Source organism: Sus scrofa, chromosome 1 (assembly GCF_054392235.1).
Source record: "Sus scrofa isolate SSC_HxYL_T2T_F1_AM1 chromosome 1, Sscrofa_HxYL_maternal_Yorkshire_Landrace_v2.0, whole genome shotgun sequence".
Taxonomy (NCBI): Eukaryota; Metazoa; Chordata; class Mammalia; order Artiodactyla; family Suidae; genus Sus; species Sus scrofa.
Window position 1 is genome coordinate 264,230,983 of NC_139383.1, and position 27,141 is coordinate 264,258,123.

The following is a 27,141-nucleotide window of genomic DNA, read 5'->3' on the forward strand; positions in this document are numbered from 1 at the left end:
TGGCCAAAGAGAAGCAAAGAACTGAGACAAATTATAGACTGTTCAGGGGGGAATAAAAACATCTCCCTTCGAAATTCTTGAGTCATTTCAGTTTTTATTCTAGAGTCATACAAAGCACTATCTGTTACTTAGCAGTGGCTTTCAGAACATTTTTGCCATGACTCACAGTAACAAGAAATACCTTTTAAATCATGATCCAGGTCATAGTTCTTCATGCCTTCATTCCCTCCATAAGTAGGTACCGACTCCCTACTATACGCCAAACAGTGTTCTCAGCAGAATACAGGAGTAAAGAGGAAGGAAGCGGAGAAAGAGGGAAACAAAACCCCTTGTCCTCAAAGACTTTACATGCTGGTGGAATAGACAATACACAAAGTAAGTTTAAACCACACAGAAAAGGAAGACTCAGGAAACAAAATCTCCCATTTATTATATGCCATGTACCCTGATGGTTTCTATTTAAAAAAAAAAGCAGTTCACACCCTCTCCAGCCATTAGGTTGGACTCTCAATTCAGTAACGTATTGAAACCTGCACTTTGAAAAATACCAGGCATGAAGAAGGCAGCGCGTGCACTGTTCCCATTTTACAGATGAGACAGGGTGACAGGTGGAGAGGAGACGTGGCTCAGCCCACCACCCCCAACCCGAGGGAATCAAGGCTGGAACTTCGCCGAAGGCTTCCGACAGGGTCCAGTGCCGCCCTTCCCAGGACCTCTGCGGTCCCAGCTGCCTTCGCCCCTGCTGCCCTCTGGTTATAAGACCCTGACCTCTGTCTGGAGCAACTCTTCCCTCCCTTGCAAGGTAGCATCATGCCGACTCTTCTAGGCCTATCGAGACTGCTCCGTGCTCCAGGATGCTGGCTTCTTTCCCACTGCGCCGGCACAGGCGCCTCTCCACCGTGACCTCCTTAAGAGCAGGTCCTCCTTACCTGTTCCCCGCAAAACACAGTGCTTTACAGAGTAGGTGTTAATAAATACACATGGAGTGGAACTGAATTTGTAAGTGAGTCAAAGGAGAGGCGGAGGCAGTGCTCACTAGCCAGGACTGTAGGTTTTCGGCAACATCTATTTAAAAGGCTGAGACCAGAAAAGATACTCTGAGGAAAAAGATCTCTTTACTGAGGTTATCAAGGTCACATGGTTGGTAGAGGCTTCAAATATATAAAAACTATACAATCCAAAAAGTGTATCTCCCTGGCGCCCCTAGATTTAGAAGGATGCCGGTAGCTCATGGATCGCACAGAACAGTGACTTAGTCAAATTAACTCAAGGAAACAAAGACTCCTACAAGGAGGGCCAGGGACAGCTGGAGGGACCTGAGGCAGGGCAGAGGCAAAGGTCCCCTCAGAGCTCCTCGGCAGTAGGAGAAAGGCCACCTGTGCTGGGATGGTGACCATTATAATGGGGACAGCTGCCACCTCAGCTGAATGGAGAAAACCAGTTCAAATTCTCAACAGAAAGAATCCAGATGGCACAGCCACGCCTAGAACTGGTCATTCCTGCTTCGTGTAGTTTAGGTAAGAGGGAGCTGGACAGTGGGTACCAATATCTAGGGGAGGAGGGAGAAGACGCTCTTTGAAAAGGGAGATGAACTTTTCCTAATTATTGACTCAAACTGGAATTTCAAGTTTAAATTTCACCCTACCACCAGAGAGGATGGGGATTCAAGGCCAAGATGAGGTCAGTTATAAAAAATACTGTATCTGAAATATAGTATAAACCATCATTTCAAGCCTAATAAAAGTAAAAAAAAGGTCAACGCTAGGTAAATGACCTCTAAGTTTCATGACCTTACAAATCTATGAATTTACATTGATCATGAAAACTGAATCTCTATCCTATGGTTTCAAACTTTATTTTGAATTAGACACACTAATTCCATAGGACCAGAGTAAGCTGTGGGGACTGCATATTTAAGTAAGCACCCTGGATTCTGTTAGACATGTATCATGTTGAGACACTTGCTTAACCTAAGTCCTTCTTCCTTCATGTGAGTAAAAAGGGGCTCAACTTTAATTACTGGGTTTAATTAGAGCAAATATGGGCAAGAAGACTGTGTAGGCACATCATTTACGTAGTAACACTAAATATGAGCATGTACAAATTTTAAAACTACATTTCTTATTGTTTTCAACAGTATTTAGTCACATAATTTATAGTGGCAGAGGTTTATAAAAGATGTTTAAGACGGGTCAGTGACTTCGTCTTATTTTGGGTTTTCTTGTAAAACTGAGACTAGGGGAACTAGTTATGAGTTAAAGGATATTTCAGGATGATATGCTGACTATAAACTCCAAAGGTACACTGATATCTGTTCTATAAACAGCAAGTGTGAATGGAACTTATTTAAGCCTTTTGGTTCACATTTTTAAACAGCACCCTCATGTGTTTGAAGTTAAGTGCTTTAAATGGTTCTTGAACATCTACGGTAGACGGGATAGACGCATCCAACTTTTGGGGGGCGAGGGGCTGAGTTTACATGACCACACCTGATTCAGAGTTAAAAATCAAACCGCGTTACACGAGTGACAGTCCTGGGCAGCATGACCAGTTCCTTCAATGACAGACTGTCCGGAGCTCTCATCATCCTGGTTAACCCTCCTTTTTTGCTTTCACTTACACAGATCTTTCTTTTAGAGAAACAAAACACGTAAAAGTCCACCAGAATTCTGAAAGTCACAGTTTGTATAGCACTGAATGATAGTAGCTTTGGCATCTGATGTTACAGTCACGTTTGCTACAACAAATATCTTCTTCATTCTGGGTCAAGGCGAGGTAAGACAGGAAGAATAAGGTTCCCAAATGCAGAATCCTGAGTTATGAAATATCCAGATGAATGTGCATGTGCATGCTGGGAAAGAGTTAAAAAAAAAAAAAGAAAGGAAAAAAACACAATTAAGCAATTGAGAGTTGCAGTTCTTCAAGCAAGGCATTAAAACCACTTATGTTTTTTGAAGGCCTGAGACCGAATTTATCTTAAAAATCAGTTCTCATGCTGCTAATGTGTAAGCCCACGGGAGATGGACGGTAATAAAGAATTCATACTAACAAGTTGGACCAGGCACTAACTTATCATCCCCACTCTCTCCCCTGTGATTCTCTTCGGTTAATAATTGAGTCAAAGACATAGAGTGGGGAGGAAAGCCAGCAAAAATGGTCCCCAAGTACTCTGCTCTTAATCAATAAAGCAGAAGTCTCTGGGAATCTTGGTTAAATGATCAATGATCAATGTAATTCTAAGTTACAAGTTTTTTAAACGGATGGATTACCACATGCTATGATAGGAGTTGAGTCTTTAAGCATTTCCTGCACAACAGTCATGCCGCCCATTAAAAAAAAAAAAGAATCCAAACAGCAATCATAAACCGTTAAGACTATCGAAGGGATGTGATGACATGACGAATTTGAAAAAAATATTGGTGTACTATTAAACGAGCCACTTCAGCTTTTCAGGACCATTCTGTCCATGAGATACCCTAAACTCTTTGGGCATAAGCAGTCCCTTGCCAAGTGCAGCGGAGAATCAATCATGACCACATCAGCACCATCAAAAGATACTTTCATTACTGCTGGGTGGGTCTGTCAAATCCTCTGGGCATGACTGAGCGTCAGCAAACCACTGCGATTATGTGCGGAACATGTTTATCGATATTGCTCCACGGAAATACAAAACAGGCACTGTGCTGCCTTCTGAGCCCCAGCAAGTCTCCAGCGAGACCACGTCGGTGACACCTGGCTCACCTGCAGAGCCGCCTTCTGCTGGGCTGCGATGTGCTGCTGCTCAGCATGGTCCCGGAAGTCCTTGTTGAGAGTGGGTCTCGAGAGCGCAATGCTAAAATGCAAACCTGGGTTACTGGACGGTTTAGAGACCCCCCCTTATTTCTCAATTATATTTTCCATTACACATTCTATATAGGGATTAAAAAAAAAAAAAAAAAAAAAAAGACCTTCTCGAATAAGTCTTTTTTCCTTTTCCCACTGTCTACATTAATTTAAATGAAGAAAGCCTATCTATCTACTAGAGCTTCAGGTTATTGCCTTTTTATCGATGGCTTGTGGTCCTCTGCTTTTAAACAGATTTGAGGTTCTCTGGTCTATCATTACATTACATTTATGATGAAAACTAAAGAGCAGAATGTTTCAAGCAGAAGGGAGAGCATGCGTAAGACCGTCTGCAGAATTGAAGAGTTCAGCAGGACTCGAGGTCAAGGTTGGGGAAAGGAGGAGTGAGTGGGCAAAAAACGAGGCGAGGGAGGAAGGCAGGTGCAGGGACATGTAAAGCCTTGTGAAGGAAATTACGGGGAAGGGAGACGTCCAGAGAGTGTCACCAGCAGAAGAACGACTGGATCGGAAGGATCACAGACACTCTGATTCAGAAAGGCCGCCGCGATACAGACGGGGCTGGTCACCTCCTCTACCACTGCTTTTCGCCCTTCTTCCTTGCTAATGGAACCCAAACCCAGGTCAGTGACCGCTGGTCCCCTGCTTCCGAGTAGGCCAGGCCAGCCCCCAGGGCGTGAGTACCATGCCCCTTGCTGGCTTCCTGTTTGGGCAAGAGAAAGGGTCACAGATCTGGGCAGGGAGGTTTCCCGGGCAGTCTGCTTAGAAGGCTTTGTGAACACTTTCCACACTCTTACAAAAGGGACATCGCCTGGGAAACGTTCTGGTGTTTGCCTCTGTAGGTGGCGCGGCGTAGAGGTGACTGACGCCTGGGCCACTGCAGTCATATTTTGGCCAGGAGGGAGGTGATGATCCAGGGGGGAAAGCAGAAAGGAGAGAGGAAAGGAAGCTGGCCACGCTGACACTGGTGACCACTGCAGCAAGCTTCTCTGGAACCACCTTGTTAACACACAATCCTACAGCCGATGCCAACGTTTCGGTTTTCTGTTACTTCCAGATGAAAACATCCCAACTGACAAAACTGAGAAATGTATTCGAGAGAACGTAAGACTGTGGGAAATTCAGGGAGGAAGTAGTAATTGAGGCAAAAAATGAGTGGCCAGGACTAGGGCAGCAGCGGTAGCAGTGAAGAAAAATGGACACGTCTGAGACACATTTCAAAACAGAAACGTAAGAGGATGATAAATGACTGGCGATGGAAGTGAAAGGGAATCATAAACAGGTACTGCCCATTTCTGGCTTTGATTAGTGGTAGATCTGTACCACTGCCTGGAACGAGCAAGCCAAGCACATGAAGTAGTTGGAGAGAAGAGAGGGAAGATGAGTTCAGTGTGGGACACACTAAGGTGGAAATGCCTACAGGACGTCAAGGGGGAGATGTCTGGGAGGCAGTTTGATGCTTGAGAGAGAGGACTAGGCTAGAGATGCAAATGTATAAAAGGCTGTCGAAGTGGACGCAACTGACTACGTCCAGTGAAGAGACGTAGACTGGGAAACTGGGGCTGGAACAGAATTCTGAGAAGTAGCAACATTCAAGAGACAGGCAGTGGAGGCATGTCTGAAAAAGAAACCAAGATAGTAGCACAGTGAGTGAATAAATGGAAACCAAGGAAGGAGTCTTTTAAGAAGGAGGAAGGAGAGTATATTAAGAAGAAGTATACAATGGAATATTACTCCGCCATAAAAAATATTGCCATTTGCAAAAATAAATGCCATCGGAGCTCACTTACATTTGGGATCTAAAAAACAAAACAAACGAACACAGACCCACAGAGAGAACAAATGGCTGGTTACCAGAGGAGAGGGAGTTGGGGGTGGGTGAAATAGGCAAAGCAGATTAAGAGGCACAAACTTTCAGTTAGAAAAAAAATAAGTCACAGGAATAGAATATACAGCATAAGGAATATGATCGATAATATTGTAGTAACTTTGTAGGGGACAGATGATTACTAGACGTTGTGGTGATCACCTCCTCATACACGCACAACAAGCCACATCCCACATCCCACAAGCCACATATTGCACCGACATTTCAATGTAAAAAAAGAAGGAGAGAGTTCCCCTTGTGGCTCAGTAGCTTACAAATCACACAAGTATCCACGAGGACACAGGTTCGATCCCTGGCCTCACTCAGTGGGTTAAGGATCCGGTGTTGCCCTGAGCTGTGGTGTAGGTCACAGACATGGCTCAGATCTGGTGTTGCTGTGGCTGTGAGGTTGGCCTGTGGCTGCAGCTCCGATTCGACCCCTAGCCTGGGCATCTCCACATGCCGGAGGAGGAGGAGGAGGAGGAGGAGGAGGAGGAGGAGGAGGAGGAGGAGGAGGAGGAGGAGGAGGAGGGAGCAACAGAGTGGTGTCAAATAACGCTAAGGAGTCTACCAAGAAAAAGACTTAGGTTCACCAGATTTAGCCACAGGAGGTTGCAAGTGAGCTAGGCTCGATCTTGTTCTTTGGGGCATGGGTGGGGAGGCCTGGAAGTCAGACTGCAGTGGGTTGAGGGGTACATAAGTGAGAGAGCAGAGATGATCGGGTACAGAGGACTTCTTTCAGAGGTCTGGCTGAAAAAGAATGGGGAAGTTAGTGTGGTGGTGGAATGGGCTAACAGATGTCAGGGAAGGGATTCAAGACGGCAGAAACGGAATAGAATAAAGATCATTAAGCTACCTCAAATCTCACCTATTTTGCACTATGCTTAAAAAGTGGGCCATTACCAGTAACATAACAAAAAACCCCATTTAAAACCCTCTTCTTTTTTTGAAAGTAGGCCATAGGGAAATTTGAATATTCTGATTGGAATTAAAATATTCAAAATCATCAATTAAATCATCTAATTTTTCAAATCCAACTAGGAAATAAAACATAACATGTTAAATTCCAGACCACTGCCAGCCAATTTCAGTTATTGGTGCAGGTTATTTTTTTATATGACTGAATGTAAAAACCACATTATTCTTCATACCTAGCTCCAGGGTGGTTTGTTGAAGATTGGTTCTGCATTAGTAATTTTCTTTTCTCTTTGTCCAGTTCTGCCAAGATTGCAACTCTATTTTTGTTTTGGAAGCCTGAAAAAAGAGAGGGGGTGGGGGATGAAAAAGAGAAATAAAACTCGAGCTATTTTATAAACCTAGGCCACCTAGAAACCCAGAAAGCAAAATTCTATTTTCTGACATGGTAATGAACTCATTAGTAAGTGATTTCAGTTACTGTTTCCCCACTGCCTATTTTCCAGTAACTTTGACAGCATAGGACACAGATAAATGCAACGAATGAAACTGACTGAGGACTTTTAAGACTTAGTTCTAATGAATTTTAACCACCAAAGTATGGGTGACAGCATTTGTTTTTTAACGAAGTCTCTGTGGCCCCTATGGGGACCAACCTCTAGCCTGCTCAGTCAATCTCGGGGAGTAAAGATTTTTTAAGTTCCGTTTTAGGCCTCTTGGTGAATGCCTCTTTCATTGGGGGGTTGGGGTGGGAGCATTAGAAATACTCAGGCCAAAACAATATTTCTGTTTCTCAACTGCTTTCATTCAGAAATGACACACATGGAGTTCCCACTGTGGCAGTAACGAACCTGACTAGTATCCATGAGGATGCGGATTCAATCCCTGACCTCGCTCAGTGGGTTAAGGATCCAGCATTGCCGCAAGCTGCAGCTAGGTCCTGGATGCTTCTCGAATTCTGCGTTGCTGTGGCTGTGGCGTAGGCCAGTGGCTGCAGCTCTGATTCAATTCCTAGTCAGGGAACTTCCACAGGCCATACCTTTGGCCCTAAAAAGCAAAAAATGCAAAAAACAAACAAACAAAAACCAGACATAACACACAGTCTTTCAAGGAACAAGTCGAAAACTGCAACTGACTAGAAGGCAATTCTGAGAGAGAAATGGAGCATAACTGATAGAGTGCAAACAGATATGTCCCTTATCAAATACTGAACACTGGGCTTGATTCTGAGCTCCAATCTTTTTTTTTTTTTTCTTTTCTTTTTTTTCTCTTCCATGGCATATGGAAGTTCCCAGGCTAGGGGACGAATCAGAGCTACAGCTGCCAACCTATGCCACAGACACAGCAATGCCAGATCCAAGCAGCATCCACGACCTACACCACAGCTTGCAGCAATGCTGGATCCTTAACTCGCCGAGCGAGGCCAGGGATCGAACCCATATCCTCATGGATACTAATTGGGTTCTTAACCTGCCAAGCCACAATGGGAACTCCTTGAGCTCCAATCTTAAGATCTAGAGCAGAGGTTCAAAGTCCTGGCTCAGGAGCAGCATCCAACTGTGTTTTTAAAATCTGAACTAAATGCCAACATGTAAACATAGAGAGTGTGTATACAAAATTCTCAGACCACTTGTTTCTCTTGAAACCTCTCAAGATCTGGCAACAGGGGTCTGGATGCCCCCATGGCAACAATTAGGTGAAACAAAGGAACAGTTGTCCCCTTTAGCTGGGCACTCTCCCCAGCTTGTTACCGTAGTTATCAGATTTGTTTCTATCTGCAGGCATTTACGTTTCTGATCCCTAATGTGGAAGAAAACAAATGGAAGGGTTAAAGGATTAAGAAGCAGAACACTGGGCGTGGGGGGTGGGGAGCCAAGGGACTAGGATTCCTGGGTGAGCATCGCTGTGCTCGACGAAGGAATGAAGATGGTGGGAAGAAGGGAGCATTTTTCAAGCAGAGCAGACCTAAGCATTCCCAAGGACACTCACATGAGGGGCTCTAAGCATTTAATGTGGACTATGAAGGAGAATTGGGTGGTAGGATGCATATTTCCTCCTCTCCTGGGGAGAGGGGCAGAGACTGGTCAGGGACAGTGTAGGATGCACAGGGAACAAGGAGCATTCACTGAGGCACAAACCAGGTAGCCTCTCTGCTCCTGGGATGTAGTTAAGTGTAATTTTCTACAATAAGATCCTCCTACCATCAAGGGTCACACAGATTTACTCTACAGCATCAATATGTAAAACGTAATTGTTTTATTATAATCACTACCTGGACTGTTTTTTTAAACACAAATCTTGGCACAAATCAAGATTTAACTTTTACATGATTTTACATGTATCTTAAAGTTATAAGCAGCTTCTACATTCTTCAAAGCATAAGGGTGTTAAAATATATTATCTCATGTACAGTAGGAATTATTTAATATTCCTTTTTAACGAAACTTTTTCCTCTTAAAGTTGTCTTGGAATAAAGCAGCACATTCTAAATGTTCCACTTTTAGAACTATAACTCTATCTCCATTCACACTCATATATATTCTCATTTCCACGTTCATTTATAGAAACATTTAATCCCCACACATTTCTGTCTCACTAAAAATACTCTGGAGTAACTAGCACTACATCAAATTGCATTTGAAACCTAACAGCTGATATTCACTTTACATGAATAGTTCTACCACACTTAAACAAGGACTAACTGGAATTCTTTTTTTTTTTTTTTTTGTCTTTTGTCTTTTTTGGGCCATACCCATGGCATATGGAGGTTGCCAGGCTAGGGGTCAAATCAGAGCTGTAGCCGCCGGCCTACGCCAGAGCCACAGCAACTTGGGATCCGAGCCGCGTCTGCAACCTACACCACAGCTCACGGCAATGCTGGATCCTTAACCCACTGAGCGAGGCCAGGGATTGAACGTGCAACCTCATGGTTCCTAGTTGGATTTGTTTCCACTGAGCCACAACGGGAACTCCTAGAATTCTTTTTATTGAATAAAATCTAAAACTAAAGAATGAAAATTATCATTTGATTGGTGAGGTTACGGATAATCCACTTTCCAATTACAGTTGTTCTATTGCTTTCCTATCAATGATTTTTAACAGGATGTTTTAAAATATTCAAATCCTTTTAGATGGTATCCTACAAGCTACCTCGTCTTTACAACCATACAGTAAATCAAACTGTAATACTTAAGAGCTGTTTGGAGTTCCCGCGGTGGTGCAGTGGATTAAGAATTCAACTACAGCGTCTCAGGTTGCTGTGGTGGCACAAGTTCAGTCGCTGGCCTGGTGGTGTCGCAGCTGCAGCTCGGGTTCAATCCCTGGCCAGAAACTGCCATCTGCCACAGGTGCAGCCATTAAAAAAAACAACAAAAAAAAGCTGCTTAGTATTAGAGCCAAGTCGTCGTGGCAGTATTGGTTTAATAGGTTTTAAGTTATATATTGATTCAACATATATTTATTGTGTATTCATGACATACATATAGTGTTACCGAGTACAAGTCCGTGTGCTCCACTCACTGTGAGGCCAACTAATACTGAGATGTCCGAGTGTGGCGCAGAGAAGGGTTTATTTCAGGGGCTCTGCAAGGAAACGGGCGGCTCACGCCTTAAAAAGCTTGAGCTCCCTGAAGGCTTTCGGCAAAGCCCTTTTAAAGGCTGGGCGAGGGAGGGACATGGTTATTGCAAACTTGATGTCAGATCCTTTGTTCCTGGATCTTTTGTCCATGTGGGTCAGGTCACAATGTTCCCGTTATTCTCTGCTCAGGTCAGGTCACGGTCACGCTACACATTCCAAGCTACAGGCACCATTCTTTTACAAAAGGCACAGAGCACGACGAAGCACAAGGAACAGAGCACAACGGTTAAAGTATAAGCAACAGTCTAGGAGTTTTCTTTGCCGCTCAGCAGTTAACAAACCTGACTAGGATCCATGAGGATGCAGGTTCGATCCCTGGCCTTGCTCAGTAGGTTAAGGATCTGGTGCTGTTGTGAGCTGTGGTGTAGATCACAGACATGGCTCGGATCTGGTGTGGCTGTGGCTGTGCTGTAGGCCAGTGGCTGTAGCTCCAATTCGACCCCTAGCCTGGGAACTTCCATATGCCGCAGGTGTGGCCCTATAAGAAGAAAAAGAAAAAAAGGGAACAGTCTAATACAGAGTCCATGCAATAAACCCTTCTCTGCTCCAAACTCTGACATTGTGGTATTGTTTGGCCTCACCGTGCGTCAGGCACACAGACTTGCACTTGGTAACACAGGCACTAAGGTAGAGTCAAAAGATACAGTGATGAGGCACGACTTGATTCTAGATCTCATGGTTCTTAAATATTCCGGTGAAGATAGAGGTTATCAAATAATTACACAAATCAGTGTATAATTAAAGCCTAAGATGAGCAGTCTGAAATAAATAAAATTCTGGAGTTCCCGTCGTGGAGCAGTGGTTAACAAATTCAACTAGGAACCATGAGGTTGCGGGTTCGATCCCTGCCCTTGCTCAGTGGGTTAAGGATCTGGCGTCGCCGTGAGCTGTGGTGTAGGTCGCAGACGCAGCTCGGATCTAGCGTTGCTGTGGCTCTGGCATAGGCTGGTGGCTACAGCTCCGATTCGACCCCTAGCCTGGGAACCTCCATATGCCGTGGGAACGGCCCAAGAAATAGCAAAGACAAAAAAAAAATAAAAATTAAAAAATTAAAAAAAATGAAATAAATAAAATTCTGCAAGTATTTATAAAAATCATTCTAGGAATAAATGTTGAATCAACTTGGCCTAGACTGGGAGTAGGGAGAGCGGTATCGGAGAAATATCCTACATGAAGTAATGTGTGAGCTGAAAATTTAATTAGGGTAATTAGGGGTGGGGGACAAAATGACCCTCCCCCCTTTAGAAAGTAGCTGCAAGGTTGAGAATAGACTAGACAAGAGAAGAAGAGACTATTACAGTAGAACAAGCTAGAGATGACAGAAGTTCTTAGTGGCCACGGAGAGAGAAAACAGCCCCAGGAGCTGAGTAGGCAGTTAAATGAACAGGACGGTGACAAATCGAGTACACAACGAGGAAGAAGCACGGACGGATCTGAGCTTTTTGGCTCATATAGGTAAATGTTTTATTATTTCTAGTGCTGCTATAACAAATGACGACAAACTTAGCGGCTTAAAACAACACGGATCTATTGTCTTCCAGTTCTGAGGGTCAGGAATCTCACTGGTCTAAAATCAAGGGCTGCATTTCTTTCTGGAGGCTCTTGGAGAGAATCTGTTTTTGCCTTTTCCACCTTCTAGAAGCTGCCTAAGTTCTTTGGCTTGTGGTCCCCTTCCTCCAGCCTCAAGGCCAGCAAACGTTTCCTCTCTCTGACCCTTCAGCGGTCATTTCTCTCTCCAACTACAACTAGGAAAAGCTCTCTGCTTTTAAGGACTCATGTGAATAATCCAGGATAATCTCCCCATCTCAAGGCCCTTAATCTGAATCACAATGCAGAGTTCCTTTTGTCATGTAAGGTCACACAGATTAAAATTCTCAAAATGTTACTTCTTTTCAATCCAAAAATTATTATGAACCTATAAAATGTTCCATGCTATGATGGATCCTAAGAAGAACATGAGACTTCAGTCACTGTCTGCCAAGGCCGTGTGAAATTGAGCAGTTCAGATGACTACTAGAGGCTGGCAGACCACTAGTCTGAAAGAGGGCTTGGGGAACACAACGGATTCTATCCCCTACACCAGAGACATTAATAAACACAGATGAACATTTTAAGTCAGGTTCTTTCATTATCACTGTAAGATAATTATGGCACTTGGCATTCCAGCTCCATAGTAAGTAGTTCCAATACAATCAACAGTACAAAAATAATTCAATATAAAGAATAAAATGCAATAGATCCAAATAAATAAGAATTTTATTTTATTTTTTTGTCTTTGTAGGGCTGCACCTGCGGCATATGGAGGTTCCCAGGCTACAGGTCTAATCGGAGCTATAGCTCCCATCTACACCACAGCCACAGCAACTTGGGATCTGAGCTATGTCTGTGACCTACACCACAGCTCACAGCAACGCCAGATCCTCAACCCAAGTGAGGCCAGGGAGGGAATCTGCGTCCTCATGGATACTAGTTGGGTTGGTTAACCACTGAGCCACTACAGGAACTCCAATAAGAATTTTAAATTTTCACTGAGAGTCTAGGAGTCTCTAGAACATGATATGGACTCCCTCTGCTGGTACCAAATAGCAGCAGCTCCATGACACTGATAAAAACGCTGATAAAAGAGCAACAAAAGGCGAAGGACTAATCTAAATTCACTTCTATTTAATTAGGGGATGTTTCATAGTGGATTTGACTATGGACCAAAGGCAACTCAGCAACGATTGTGCTTTATTGCAATTGATAAAAAAACAAAACAAACAAAAACAACCAAAACCCAGCAAATTATAAATCTCAAATACTTGTGCTATTAAAACAGAGGGATAATTGAAAATTTATTTTCCTTTGGACTGCACTGTGTGATTTTTTAGCAGCGTATTTCCTTGCCAAAATAGATTTTCCTCAGTTTCATTTTTGGTTCCAATTAAATTTTTTTAGGAGTTCCTGTCGTGGCTCAGTGGTTAATGAATCCTACTAGAAACCATGAGGTTTCAGGTTCAATCCCTGGCCTCGCTCAGTGCGTTAAGGATCCAGCATCGCCGTGAGCTGTGGTGTAGGTCGCAGACGCGGCTCGGAGCCAGCGCTGCTGTGGCTGTGGCGTAGGCCGGTGGCTACAGCTCTGATTCGACCCTAGCCTGGGAACCTCCATATGCCAAGGGAGCAGAACAAGAAATGACAAAAAGACAAAAATAAATAAATAAATAAATAAATTTTTTTAAAATTCATTTTTGTTTTTGTTTTTTAGGGCTGCACCCGAGGCATATGGAGAGTCCCAGGCTAGGGGTCGAATCGGAGCTGTAGCCACCGGCCTACGCCAAAGCCACGGCAATGCTGGATCCTTAACCCACTGAGCAAGGCCAGGGATTGAACCCGCAACCTCATGGTTCCTGGTGGGATTCGTTTCTGCTACACCATGATGGAAACTCCAAATTAAATTATTTTTAATTTGAATCCTTCTAAATTCGTTTCTGCTGCACCATGATGGAAACTCCAAATTAAATTATTTTTAATTTGAATCCTTATAGTCGAGATCGTAGGAGGATGCTGACCTGTGATTAGTCCATAGAGCACACAAATCACACATGGTTATTTGAGAGAACACAGTAGTATTAGCTGGTTACAGCCAATAAAGCTGTCCTCACAGCTAGCTTTTTACAACACTACACTTCTATAAAACTTATGTAACCTTTAGTTTGTCCTAAATGCTACTAATATACTAAAACAGATTCAGTGGGCTTCCAACTTCCAGTACTAGCAGAATTGTTTGGTTAGAGTAATCCTGCCATAAATATAAGAATAAATTCTGGACAAAATACTTAGTAGTCATTATTTGAAGGAACTAGAGACTGAGCAAAATCAAGCAGAAACTGCAACTGGTAAGATTTGGGAATCAGTAGCCTTTTGCACTCCTCAATCCACAAACAGCTTGCAAGATCTCTCAGCTTACTGGCTTGGGGTATCAGAGGACAGAGTTCAGAGTAACTTGCCTATAAAAGTCACTCAAAGTTTTTGCTTTCTGCTAAACTACACATACATAGGGGAGACCCCAGCAGTGAAGCAGCAGCTGAAAGCTAAAAAGAATGAGCAGAGATTTCAGCTGCTGCCCAACCTAACAGAGACAAGAGTTTAGAGTATGAGATGAGCCAAGCCATCTGCTAGAAGAAAAATCAAATTTCAGAGGACTGTAACAGAATGCAGAGTCTCTACAATGGATTAGTCATAATAGCCAGTATTCAATTACAAATCACTTAGTTAGGAAAAAGAAAAATGTAACCCAGTCTCAAAAAAAAAAAAAAAGAAAAGAAAAATGCAGTCAACAGAAACCAACTCCAAGATGATCTAGATAATGCAATTAGCAGTGACATAGGACCTGTATACAGAATTAGAACAAACAAAAAAATTTGATAATAAAAAATAACCAGGAGTTCCCGTCGTGGCGCAGTGGTTAACGAATCCGACCAGGAACCATGAGGTTGCGGGTTCGGTCCCTGCCCTTGCTCAGTGGGTTAACGATCCGGCGTTGCCGTGAGCTGTGGTGTAGGTTGCAGACACGGCTCGGATCTCGCGTTGCTGTGGCTCTGGTGTAGGCCGGTGGCTACAGCTCTGATTGGACCCCTAGCCTGGGAACCTCCATATGCCGAGGGAGCGGCCCAAGAAATAGCAACAACAACAACAACAACAAAAAGACAAAAGACAAAAACAAAAAAACAAAAAAACAAAAAAACCAAATTTTTCAAAATTGAGCAAAGGGCTTGAATAAACATTTCTCAAAGGAAGATTTACAATGGCTAATAAACACACTCAAAAAAGTGCTCCACATTTGTCATCCAGGAAAGGCAAGTTAATACTACAATAAGATGTCACTTTACAGCTTCTAAAATGGCTAAAATTGAAAAGACCAACAATGCTATATATGGAGCAACCAAAATCCTCACACATGCTAGAAGGATTTGCAACCACTTTGGGGAAAGATTTGGCAGTTTTTCACAAAGTTAACTATAAACTCAGCTGCTCCATTCCTAGATATTTATGCAAATATCTGCAAAAAGACTTACAAATGAATATTCATTTATTCACAATGGCCAAAACTGATATAACCCCAAACCTTCCAAAAAGGAGGATATAAATAAGTAAATTGTGGTAAATTCATAAAATGGAATACTAGTCTCTAATAAAAAGCTATGTTTGTGGGGTTTTTTGGCTTCACTTGAAGCATATAGAAGTTCCCAGGCCAGGGATGGAACCCATGCCACAACAGTGACAATTCCAGATCCTTAACCCACTGGGCCACCAGGTAACTCCAAGAATGACCTACTGATACACAGTACAACATGGATTCTTCTCACAGACAGTACAGTGAGTATGAGAAGCTGGATACAAATACACACTATGATTCCATTTATATGAAGCTTAAGATAAAACAAAACTAAGATTAATTTAAAAACACGATGGGTCAAATAGTTTTTCTGTTTGTTTTTGGCTGTGCCTATAGAATACAAAAGCTTCTGGGTCAGGGATTGAACCCGTGCCATAGCAGTGACTCAAGCGCTGCAGTGACAATGCTCAATCCTTAACCCAATGCACCACAAAAAACTCCAATTTACCTTTCTCTTGATAACGTTCTCTGAATCCTGGGCCAAAAGGGAATTCCCAAATAAGAGTTTAGACTTGATACAAAAAGGAAAGACAAGTTTGCTTCAAGTTTCTAAGCAGGAAACAACTTACAAAGTGGAATTTAATACTTTCTAGAGATGTAATTTTACTTTTTAAAACTGTTTTTAGGAGTTCCCGTCGTGGCGCAGTGGTTAACGAATCCGACTAGGAACCATGAGGTTGCGGGTTCGGTCCCTGCCCTTGCTCAGTGGGTTAACGATCCGGCGTTGCCTTGAGCTGTGGTGTAGGTTGCAGACGCGGCTCGGATCCTGCGTTGCTGTGCCTCTGGCGTAGGCTGGTGGCTACAGCTCCGATTCAACCCCTAGCCTGGGAACCTCCATATGCCGCGGGAGTGGCCCAAGAAATAGCAACAACAACAACAACAAAAGACAAAAAAAAAAAAAAAACTGTTTTTAAATAAAAACATCTTATTTAGAATATTTCTAATCTTATTTTATTTATTTATTTATTTTTTTGCTTTTTAGGGCTGCACCCGTGGCATATGGAGGTTCCCAGGCTAGGGGTCTAATGGGAGCTACAGCTGCCGGCCTACACCACTGCCACACCAGATCCAAGCCACGTCTGCAACCTACACCACAGCTCACAGCAACTCTGGATCCTTAACCCACTGAGCGAGGCCAGGGATCAAACCCAAAACCTCATGGTTCCCAGTCAGATTTGTTTCCGCTGTGCCAGATGGGAACTCCTAACTTGATTTACTTTGGAGAGCTCTTAACATTGATGAAATGTGTATGAAAGTTTTTAGAGCAAATGAAGATGAAGGCATGGATATTGCCTAGTGATAACTTCTTGAAAAAGGGTTCTGAGAGTTCCCGTTGTGGCTCAGCAATAATGAACCCAACTAATATCCATGAGAATGCATGTTCCATCCCTGGGCTCGTTCTGTGGGTTAAAGATCCAGCATTGCTGCGGCTGTGGCGTAGGTCGGCAGCTATAGCTCTGATTCAGCCCCCAGCCTGGGAACTTCCAAAGGCCTTGGGTGCAGCCCTAAAAAGACAGGGGGAAAAAAAATGGAGGGGGGGGTTCTGATCTCAAGTAAAAGAGCAAGAAAACACAGATGTCAGAGGAGGACCTAGGTTTACAAAGTGTGAATGACCTTAACCAGATTAAAAGGTAAGATTTATAGCTATTAAGGATGTTAATAGCTTGGATTATTGGACTTGCTTGGTTGGACTTGCTTCAAATATGGGGGTTTTACTTTGCTATTCATTTTTTATTCTGGCTTCAGCATGCTAAATTTTCTATCAAAATACTTTACTACACGGGGAAAAAAAGTTCCTAGGAATAAATTCCAGGACGCATTTACCTTGACCTGAAGAGTTTGCTGCCATCTTCCTATTCTGTTTCAACTATGTTCAGTGGCAATGGGTCAGCACTTTACAATCACCTATAAGAAATGTGTACACACATATCTTCATCTCTTCGGAAGCATACATCTGAAAGGCACACAGACTTAAATCAAGCCCCTCAAGTTATTAGAGCATGAAGGTTAAATGTTTATTCTTGCAGATGTTGACACCAACATTTAGCATTAGTCTTTAATTACATAATTAGGCTGTGCTTGTCAAATACTACCAAATGTATTAACTAACTGAGAGCATCAATATGATCACAGGGATGGGAAGAAAAATCACGCATCTAGGATGCCTCTCCAGCCACTTAAAAACCGTACCTAGCAACTACTGACAGCTAAAAATAAAACGAGTCGAATATTTATCGAGTACATATTCTGCACCATACACTGTGTAAGATGAGTGAAATCAGTTATTTCATTTATCACCACTTTATAGATGGGGAAATCGTGCCTAAGGTCACAAAGCTAGTGAGAATACTTTGGGCTGTTGAGTTTCCAAACTTTGTGTTTTTGTATCGGGCCTTGGAGAGAACTCAAAAGAGCAAGACCCTAATTCCTGCCCTCAAGAAACATATAATTCGGTGGGAAAACAACCATACTAACGAAGTTTAACAAACGCGCTCTTGTAAACAGCGCTCTGCAAGCGCAGAGGCACTGATTCTCCCGGCTTGGCGAAGGATGCCCTCAGGGGTCTTTGGGAAAATGCAAGCGCTAGCAAACATTTTTTTCGTTTTGAACGAAATAATACTAAGTGTCTCCTGCGGCGAAGGAACACAGGGCGAGCGAAGCCTGATTTGAACGGGAAGGACAAGAGGGCCATCTTCGTCAAGCAGAGATGGGACCGGGCTGGACCTGCGTCTCAAAAGGGTGCCCTGGGGCGTGGTGGAGGGCAGGCCGGGCAGGAGCTGCGGCAGAGACCAAAGAGCGGAGAAGGAGTGAGAAACGCTGGGAGTGAGAAATGCTGGGAGCAGGGTTGGCGGAGGCCACTGCCCGGTGGCAAGGGACGGCTGCAGCGGGTCAGCGCCGGGGCCACGTGCTCTGCTCCCCCGGCGCCGCCAGATGGTCCTACTTACCGGGAGGCGAGAGAGCCCGGGGCTGCCTCAGTCGGGGTGCGTTCTCCAAGGGGACGCGACTTGAAGAACCGCAAACAGAGCTCAACGTGCCGTTCTACAACCTTCCCGCCCCCGCTGCGCTTCCGCCTCTCGATGACTTACCGGGGAGGGAACGGAAGTTCCGCCTCCCGGCTGAACCCGGGGGCCGCTGCTCACTGCGATTCGTACTCTAACTGCCGCCTCCTGCAGACGCCACTTCCCTTCCAAGAGTGGCAGGTGGAGAGGCTCTTGGAACACGCAGGCCGCACCAGCGGGGGCGGGGCCGGCGGGGGCGGGGCCCTAGAGGGGCGGGGCTCAGGGACACCTCCTACCGGCTCCGCTGGGCAGGGGCGGGGCAGAGACCGCCGGGTCCCTAGCACCGCGAGCGGCCCATTCATCCAGGAGCGGCGGGGGCGAAAAGCCACCAGCACTAAAGGCCCCGCTCCCCTTGGGATTCGGAGAGCAAGTCTTCATAGGCTAGAGTCGCTTTCCAGCTTTAACAACCTTCTCAGGTTGCGCGTCTATATCACAAATCCCAGGCATATTTTTCTTTTGTAGTTTACATAATTATACATGAGAAAAGCAATAAACTTGTGGAAACTTTTACTACTGTGCAATAGTCTGTATTTAAGAAATGGGTATGCCACATCTCAGAACACGAAGTCGTTCCTAGTGGGATCACCTGTCGGCCTGATTCCAGCACAATAGATATACTTCTCTGCATTGAATAGTAACCTCGTGTGGATGTGTGTCACCTGTTCTGGGTCGTTAACCATCTTAACATCGCCATCTTTTCTAGAATTTGAGCATATGTTCTTAATAACTGATGTTTGCTTAATAATATGTTTATGGTGCCCAATTTTGTTGTGCATGGATCCATGACTGAAATTTGAACTACCAAGCATTTATTAAGTGCCTGTACATGCTAGGTGCTTCCTGGGCATCAGCTCTGGTCCTGTCACTCCCTGATTTATGTATGACTTACATTCACTCCTATATTTATATGTGATTTATTTATATATTTCTTTCTTTATTACTTATACATCAGACTCAGAAATGTTCAGTTACTTTATGTCAAGTAGCTAGCTGAATTTCAATGACTAAAGGTCTGTCACATGGGAAAGCCCCGGTTCTTAAATCTCACACATTGTCTCTGCTCTGCAGGAAGGAACTCCTCTGAGACCAGATCCGAGAGCTCAGTAGTCTGCTGACTTCTTTAATCTAGATGTAAAATGAGCATTTTGGTAGTTGGCCGGGACCCCTTTTCAGCTAAGAGAACTTTTTGAGATCTGGACTGGCTAAAATGATGACTGGAACATATGTTGCTGACAGAACCATAAGAGAATTTTTTGTTTTTATGTTGTCAGTACAGAAATTAGGGCATAAGAAAACTCCAGTCTAAGTCCCAAGAATTGAACAGTTCAGAACAGACATTCTGAACAAATTTCTTTAAGGTGAAAAAAAGAGTTCTACCCCCCAGAACACCATTTTGTAATTTCATAATAGATTCAGCCTCACAGGATTCGGAAAACATTATCAAGAGAAAGGTAAATTGGAGTTCCTTGGTGGGGCAGTGGGTTAAGGATCCAGCACTGTCACTGCTCTAGTTTGAGTTGCTGCTGTGGTGCATGGGTTTGACCCCTGGCCCAGGAACTTCTGCTTGTTGCTGGCAAGGCCAAAGAGAGAGAGAGAGGGAGAGAAAGGTAAGCTTACCTTGCTGCTGATTATTTTTTTCCTTTATTTGGTAACTATTAGTCCTTGAACCCTTTCATCTTCTTGAGTGTTTTTTGCATTTCAGTCTCACAAGTATCTTAACATATCGGTTAATAGTGAGTCAATTTGCTGGAGTTCCCATTGTGGCTCTGCAAAAATGAACCTGACTAGTATCCATGAAGACACTGGCTTGATCCCTGGCCTTGTTCAGTGGGTTAAGGATCTGAGATTACTGTGAGCTGTGGGGTATGTAGGTCGAAGATGTGGCTCGGATCCTGTGTTGCTGTGGCTGTGGTGTAGGTCGGCAGCTGCAGCTCTGATTCAACCCCTAGCCTGGGAACCTTCATATGCCTCAAGTGCAACCCTGAAAAAAAAAAAAAAAGTGGGTCAATTCGCTTGGGTTCAAATCCCAGGTCTGATATGTAATGATTGTGAGCCCTTCAGTTCTATCATCTATAAAAAGGAAATAAAAATAAACGAGTGACCACTTCACATCCATTAGATGGCTACTATTAACCCCCCCGCCAAAAAAAAAAAAAAAAAAAAAAACCCAGAAAATAAAATAACAAGTGTTGGCAGAGAAATTGGAACCCTTGTGCAGTGTTGGTGGAAATGCAAAATGATAAAGCCACTAGTTGTAAACAGTTTAATGGTTACTAAAAAAAAATTAGGTTTGGGGGGGTTATACACAAAAAACTGAAAGCAGGGTCTCAAAAAGATACGTAACCACCTGTTTCCTAGCCGCACTATTCACAATAGCTAGGAGATGGAAGTGACCCACGTATCCACAAACACAGGAACGGTTAAGCAAAATGTATCATATGTTTTCATAGTAAACAATGTATTATTATTCACCATTTAAAAGAAGGAAATTCTGATATATGCTACAGTATGCATGACCTTGAGGACACTATACTAAGTGAAATAAGCCAGTCACAAAAGGACAAATACTGTGTGATTCCAGTCACATGAAGTACTTAGAAGAGTCAAAAATCACGGAGCCAGAAAGGAGAATGGTGGTTGCCGGGGGCTTGAGGGCAGGGACAATGAAGGGTTGTTATTTAATGGGTGTAGAGTTTCAGTTTCGTAAAATGAAGAGTCCTGGAGAGAAATAGCGGTGATGGGGGATAATTATGAAAGATCTGTGTTTTCCTCGATATCTTGGTACTTGTTCAATAGGTCAGTGAATAAATATGTACACCCTGCGTATCAGCATGGGGAAAAGTCCAAGACAGAAGAAAGGCATATGACCGTCTCGTGGCTCTGTTAACTGATGAGGAAACGTCAGGTAACGATCTGTGAAGCGCTTCCTCCTGGAGCCGTTGTGATGATTAGAGACCTTCAATATCAAAGTAGGAGGCTCTGGGAACTGTATCTGGTCACCTATGATGGAGCATGATAATGTGAGAAAAAAGAATGTATACATATATGTGTGACTGGGTCACCTTGCTGTACAGTAGGAAATGGACAGAACACTTTAAACCAGCTATAATGGAAAACAATAAAAATCATTAAAAGAAAAAAAAAAAAGTAGGAAGCTGAGAATAGTCCCCACATTCCAGTTGGGGATTTAACCCTCTTTTGCTATTTCATGATTAAATACTTATGGGAGATGCATTACAGTAGAAAGCCTATAAAATCAAGTATGTAGGAGGTTGGGAGTTCCCATTGTGGCTCAGTGATTAACGAATCCGACTAGTAACCATGAGGTTGTGGGTTCGATCCCTGGCCTCGCTCAGTGGATTAAGGATCCGGCGTTGCCCTGAGTTGTGGTGTAGGTCGCAGACTCAGTTCGGATCCCAGGTTGCTGTGGCTGTGGTATAGGCTGGTAGCTACAGCTCTGATTGGACCCCTAGCCTGGGAACCTCCAGATGCCACAGGTGTGGCCCTAAAAGAGCAAAAAAATAAAATAAAATAAAAGTATGTAGGAGTTGAGAGGACCACTGTATTAGTTATCTATTGTGTGTAACAAATTATCCCAAAACTTGGCAGTTTAAAACAACAAATATTTATTTTCTTAACAATGTCCAAGGGGCTGGAATCAAGCCAGCATAGGTGAGTGGTTCTGGCTTAGGAACGTTTGTTAAGATTTCTGTCAAGATGCTACCTGGGAAGTTCCACTGTGGCTCAGTGGTTAACGAATCCAACTAGGAACTATGAGGTTGGGGGTTCAATCCCTGGCCTCGCTCAGTGGGTTAAGGATCCGGCATTGCTGTGAGCTGTGGTGTAGGTCACAGACACAGCTCGGATCCTGCGATGCTGTGGCTCTGGCATATGCCAGCTACTACAGCTCCAATTAGACCCCTAGCCTGGGAACCTCCATATGCCGCAGGAGCAGCCAAAAAAAAAAAAAAAAAAAAAAAGCTACCTGGGTATACGATCATTCTGAAGCTCAACTATATGGAAGGATTTACTTGCTAGCTCACTCGTGGTAACAGCAGGAGGCTTCAATTCCTTACCATCCAGGCCTAACCCATAGGGTTGCTCGTGACAAGGCAACTCACAGCCAGAGCAAATGATACAAGAGTGAGAGAGAGTGACCAAGACAGAAGCAATGGTATCTTTTATAACCTGATCTTGGAAGTAACATACCATTGTTTCTGCCATATACTGCCTGCCCCGCAGACCAGCCTTGCTGCCATGTGGATGGGAATTACCAGGCTGTGTGAGGTGGGATCCCTGGGGACTGTTTTATCCACTCAGGCTGCTGTAACAGAATGCAATAGATGAGGCTTATAACAACCAGCAATTTATTTCTCACAGTCCTGGAGGCTTGAAAAGTCCAAGATCAAGGTGCCAGCATGACTGGGCTCTGGTGAGGGCCCACCTTCTCATTCATAGATGGCTGTGTTTTTGCAGCGACCTCACATGACTAGAGGGGCGAGGGATCTCTCTGGGGTCTCATTTACAAGGGCACTGATCCCATTTCTGAGGGCTCTACCTTCATGTTCTAATCACCTCCAAAGCTTCCCACCTCCAAATACCATCACTGGGGATGGGAGAGACACAGACATTCAGTCCAAAGCATGGACCATCTTAGAAGCTGGCTACTCCAGCGATATTGCTCAAACAAAATGTATTCTTACTTCATACCCTTTCACAGAAAATGAAGTGAACTTAGTATAAGAGACCTTTAGCTACAAAAAGGGGCAGAATTGCCCTCTGGTTAAAAGAGCAGCCTCTAGAGCTAGGCTTTCTGGGTTCTGATTCTGGTTCTGCCAATTGCTGTGTGAACATTTAGACAAGTCACTTCTCTGTGATTCTGGTTCTGCCAATTGCTGTGTGAACATTTAGACAAGTCACTTCTCTGTGCTTCGATTTCCTCATCTGTGGAAAGGGGTAACCAAAGCACCCCTTACCATGATGCCTATGGCTGGACACTAGAGTGTTTTCCTCCTTACACAAGGGAAGCTACCCTTGAAAAAGGAGTGGGTTTCAGTTACGTCAGGAGGTAGACAGGTGGTTCAATGGTTTGGTCAAGGAGCATTTGCTTACAATGGAATGAAACCTCTAGAAACTTTGGGGAAATTGATATCTTTTATCGAAACTTTACTATGTGCTAAGACTCCCCATGTATTATCTCAAGACCAAGCATTGAGAAGGATACTGTTATCATCTACCTATTTTATTTATTTTATTTTATCTTCTGTCTTTTGAGGGCCACACCTGTGGCAGTTGAATTGGAGCTGCAGCCGCCGGCCTACACCAGAGCCACAGCAATGCCAGATCCGAGCCGCATCTGCAACCTACACCACAGCTCATGGCAACACCAGATCCTTAACCCACTGAGCACGGCCAGGGATCGAACCCGCAACGTCATGGTTCTTAGTCGGATTTGTTTCCGCTGAGCCGCAACGGGAACTTCTCATTTACCTATTTTAAAGATGTGGAGACATCAAAAACTTGTCCAAGATGCTACCTTTTTTTTGTTTGCAATACTGAACTAAACCGCTAGGTGAAGCTGCTCCTTGTGTTTACAATCACAAGGATAAAGTGTAGTGTGGGAGTTCCCATGGTGGCTCAGTGGTAATGAACCTGACCAGTATCCATGAGGACACAGGTTTGATCCCTGGCCTTGCTCAGTGATTTGGGGATCGAGCATTGCCATGAGCTGTGGTCTAGGTTGCAGATGTGGCTCAGATTCCCGTGTGGCTGTGGCTGTGGCTGTGGCTGTGGGGTAGGCTGGCAGCTGCAGCTCCGATTTGACCCCCAGTCTGGGAACCTCCATATGCCACAGGTGTGGCCCTAAAAAGCAACAACAATAAAATGTTCCTTTTAAATTAATAGGACTTTTTATTGACTACCTTTGAGCCTATTTTAGGAAAGGATTGCATTCCTATTCTGACTAGAGACAAAGATGTTTGTGGTAAGAACCTAATCCTGAACCCTGGAAACCTGTAAATGTTACTTTATACGGGAGAAGTCTTTGCAGCTGTGATTGACTTAAGGCCCTTGAGGTGGGGAGCGTCTCCTGGGTTATCCAGGTGAGCCCTAAATGCAATCACAAATGTCCTTATAAAAGAGAGGGAGCGGGCGCTCATCACCGGCTGAAGAGAGGATGGTGTGGTCACAGAGGCAGAGACGAGTGATGCAGCCACAAGCCAAGGAATGCTGGCAGCTCCTGGGAGCTGGAAGAAGCAGAGAACATTCTTCCCTGCTTATATTCAGCACAAACTGATTTTGGACTTCCGTCTCCTACAACGGTGAGGGGATACATTTCTGTTGTTTAAAGTTACCAAGTCTATGGTCATTTGTTACAGCTGCCCTAGGAAACTAATTCAGTACTTTTCACACTTCACTCAGAGCTTGTGTGAGAGTACTTGAGAAAAAATGCTGGAAAGGCTTTTGTTGTTTGGGTTGCCTTTTAATGAAATATTTAGACTTACAAAAACATATAGTTAATAATATCATAGACACTGTAGAACTTCTTACCTGGCCTAAAAAAACATTTCAGGTACATTTGGATTCTCCTAGACACCCTTCCCCTACCACTTCCACCTCTGAGGTAAGCCACCTTCCTGAATTTAGTCGTCATTGCTCTAATATGTATCTTTAAAGTTCTGCTACATTGTATCCCTAAAATATATTCTGTTGCTTTAAAACATTATAAAAATGTGGACATTCAGAGTTCCCATCCTGGCTCAGCAGAAACAAATCTGACCAGGATCCATGAGGACGCAGGTTTGATCCCTGGCCTGGTTCAGTGGGTTAAGGATCCTGTGTTGCCGTGAGCTGTGGTATAGGCCAGCGGCTACAGCTCTGACTTGACCCCTGCCTGGGAAACTGCATGTGCTTCGGGTGTGGCCCTGGGAAGACAAAAAAAAAAAAGTTGACATTCTATGATCTCTCTATCTATCTAATATCCTTTTGTAATTTGCTTTTTTTAAAATTTTTTTATTTATATTTTTTATTACTTTTTTATTACAAAATGAATTTATCACATCTGTAGTTGTAGAATGATCATAACAATCTGATTTCACAAGATTTCCATCCCACAGCCTAAGCACATCCCCCACCCCCCAAACTGTCTCCTCTGGAGACCATAAGTTTTTCAATGTTGTGAGTCAGCATCTGTTCTGCAAAGAAGTTCCGTCTGTCCTTTTTTCAGACTCCACATGTCAGTGAAAGCATTTGATGTTGGTGTCTCATTGTATGGCTGACTTCACTTAGCGTGTGATAGTTTCTAGGTCCATCCATGTTGCTAAAAATGCCGGTATTTCGTTCTTTTTAATGGCCAAGTAATATTCCATTGTGTATATGTACCACATCGTCTTGATCCACTTCTCTGTCGATGGACATTTAGGCTGTTTCCATGTCTTGGCTATTGTAAATAGTGCGGCAATGAACATTGGAGTACATGTATCTTTGCGAGGCATGGTTTTCTCTGGATAGATGCCCAAGAGTGGAATTGCTGGATCAAATGGTAGTTGTAATTGTAGTTTTCTGAGGAATCTCCATACTGCTTTCCACAGGGGTTTCACCAATTTACAATCCCACCCACAGTGTAGTAGGGTCCTTTTTCTCCACACCCTCTCCAGCACTTATTGTTTGCAGACTTTTGGATGATGGCCATTCAGGCTGGTGTAAGGTGGTACCTCAGAGTGGTTTTGATTTGCATTTCTCTGATGAGTGATGTTGAACATCTTTTCATGTGTTTTCTGGCCATCTGTATGTCTTCTTTGGAGAACTGTCTGTTTAGATCTGCCCATTTTTTGATGGGGTTGTTTGTTTTTGTGGTATGGAGCTGCAGAAGGTGTTTACAAATTTTGGAGATTAATCCCTTCTCAGTTGATTCACTTGCAAAGATTTTCTCCCATTCTGTGGGTTGTCTTTTCATTTCGTTTAGAGTTTCCTTTGCTGTGTAGAAACTTTTAAGTTTGATTGGGTCCCATTTGTTTATTTTTGTTTTTATTGTCAATACGCCAAGAGGTGGATCTGAGAAGATATTGCTGTGGTTTATGTCAGAGAGTGTTTGCCTATGTTTTCCTCTAAGAATTTTATAGTGTCTGGTCTTATATCTAGGTCTTTAATCCATTTTGAGTTTATTTTTGTGTATGGTGTTAGGAAGTGTTCTAATTTCATTCTTTTCCATGGGGCCATTCAGTTTTCCCAGCACCACTTATTGAACAAACTGTCCTTTCTCCATTGTATATCCTTGCCTCCTTTGTCATAGATTAGTTGGCTGTAGGTGCGTGGGTTTAATTCTGGTCTTTCTAGTGTGTTCCACTGATTTGTGTATCTGTCTTTGTGACAGTACCATACAGTTTTGATGATTGTTGCTTTGTAGTATAGTCTGACGTCCGGGAGCCTGATTCCTCCATCTCCATTTTTCTTTTTCAGGATGTCTTTGGCTATTCTGGGTCTATTGTGCTTCCAAACAAACTTTAAAATATTTTGTTTGAGTTCTGTGAAAAATGTCCTTGGTAATTTGATAGGGATTGCATTGAATCTGTAGATTGCCTTAGGTAGTATAGTCATTTTGATAATATTAACTCTTCCAATCCATGAGCATGGTATATCTTTCCATCTATTTGTGTCATCTTTGATTTCT

General features: G+C 43.5%; 2 protein-coding genes across 4 annotated transcripts in view; one reads left to right on the top strand and one right to left on the bottom strand.

Moving 5' to 3' along the window:
• KIAA1958 overlaps positions 1 to 27,141 on the top strand; it is a 216,390-nt gene that overhangs the window by 174,077 nt on the left and 15,172 nt on the right. The window lies entirely within an intron of this gene.
• Positions 78 to 18,507, bottom strand: INIP (INTS3 and NABP interacting protein). Of its 2 annotated transcripts, none has more exons than XM_005660326.4 (5): positions 18,360 to 18,507; positions 17,239 to 17,368; positions 6,859 to 6,961; positions 3,742 to 3,832; positions 78 to 2,851 (listed from the first exon to the last, which is right to left on the bottom strand). In XM_005660326.4, the coding sequence occupies exons 2-5, from the start codon at positions 17,261 to 17,263 to the stop codon at positions 2,756 to 2,758; spliced, it is 315 nt and encodes a 104-aa protein (XP_005660383.1). In that variant the 5' UTR covers positions 17,264 to 17,368; positions 18,360 to 18,507; the 3' UTR covers positions 78 to 2,755.

Excerpts from the sequence above, each read along its gene's own strand:
- INIP (XM_005660326.4), bottom strand. The coding sequence starts at position 17,263 with ATGGCAGCAAACTCTTCAGGTCAAG. Across the intron at positions 6,962-17,238 it reads AGCAAACTCTTCAGGTCAAG|GCTTCCAAAACAAAAATAGA; the intron begins GTAAATGCGTCC and ends CTCTTTTTTCAG. Across the intron at positions 2,852-3,741 it reads AGCAGAAGGCGGCTCTGCAG|CATGCACATGCACATTCATC; the intron begins GTGAGCCAGGTG and ends ACTCTTTCCCAG.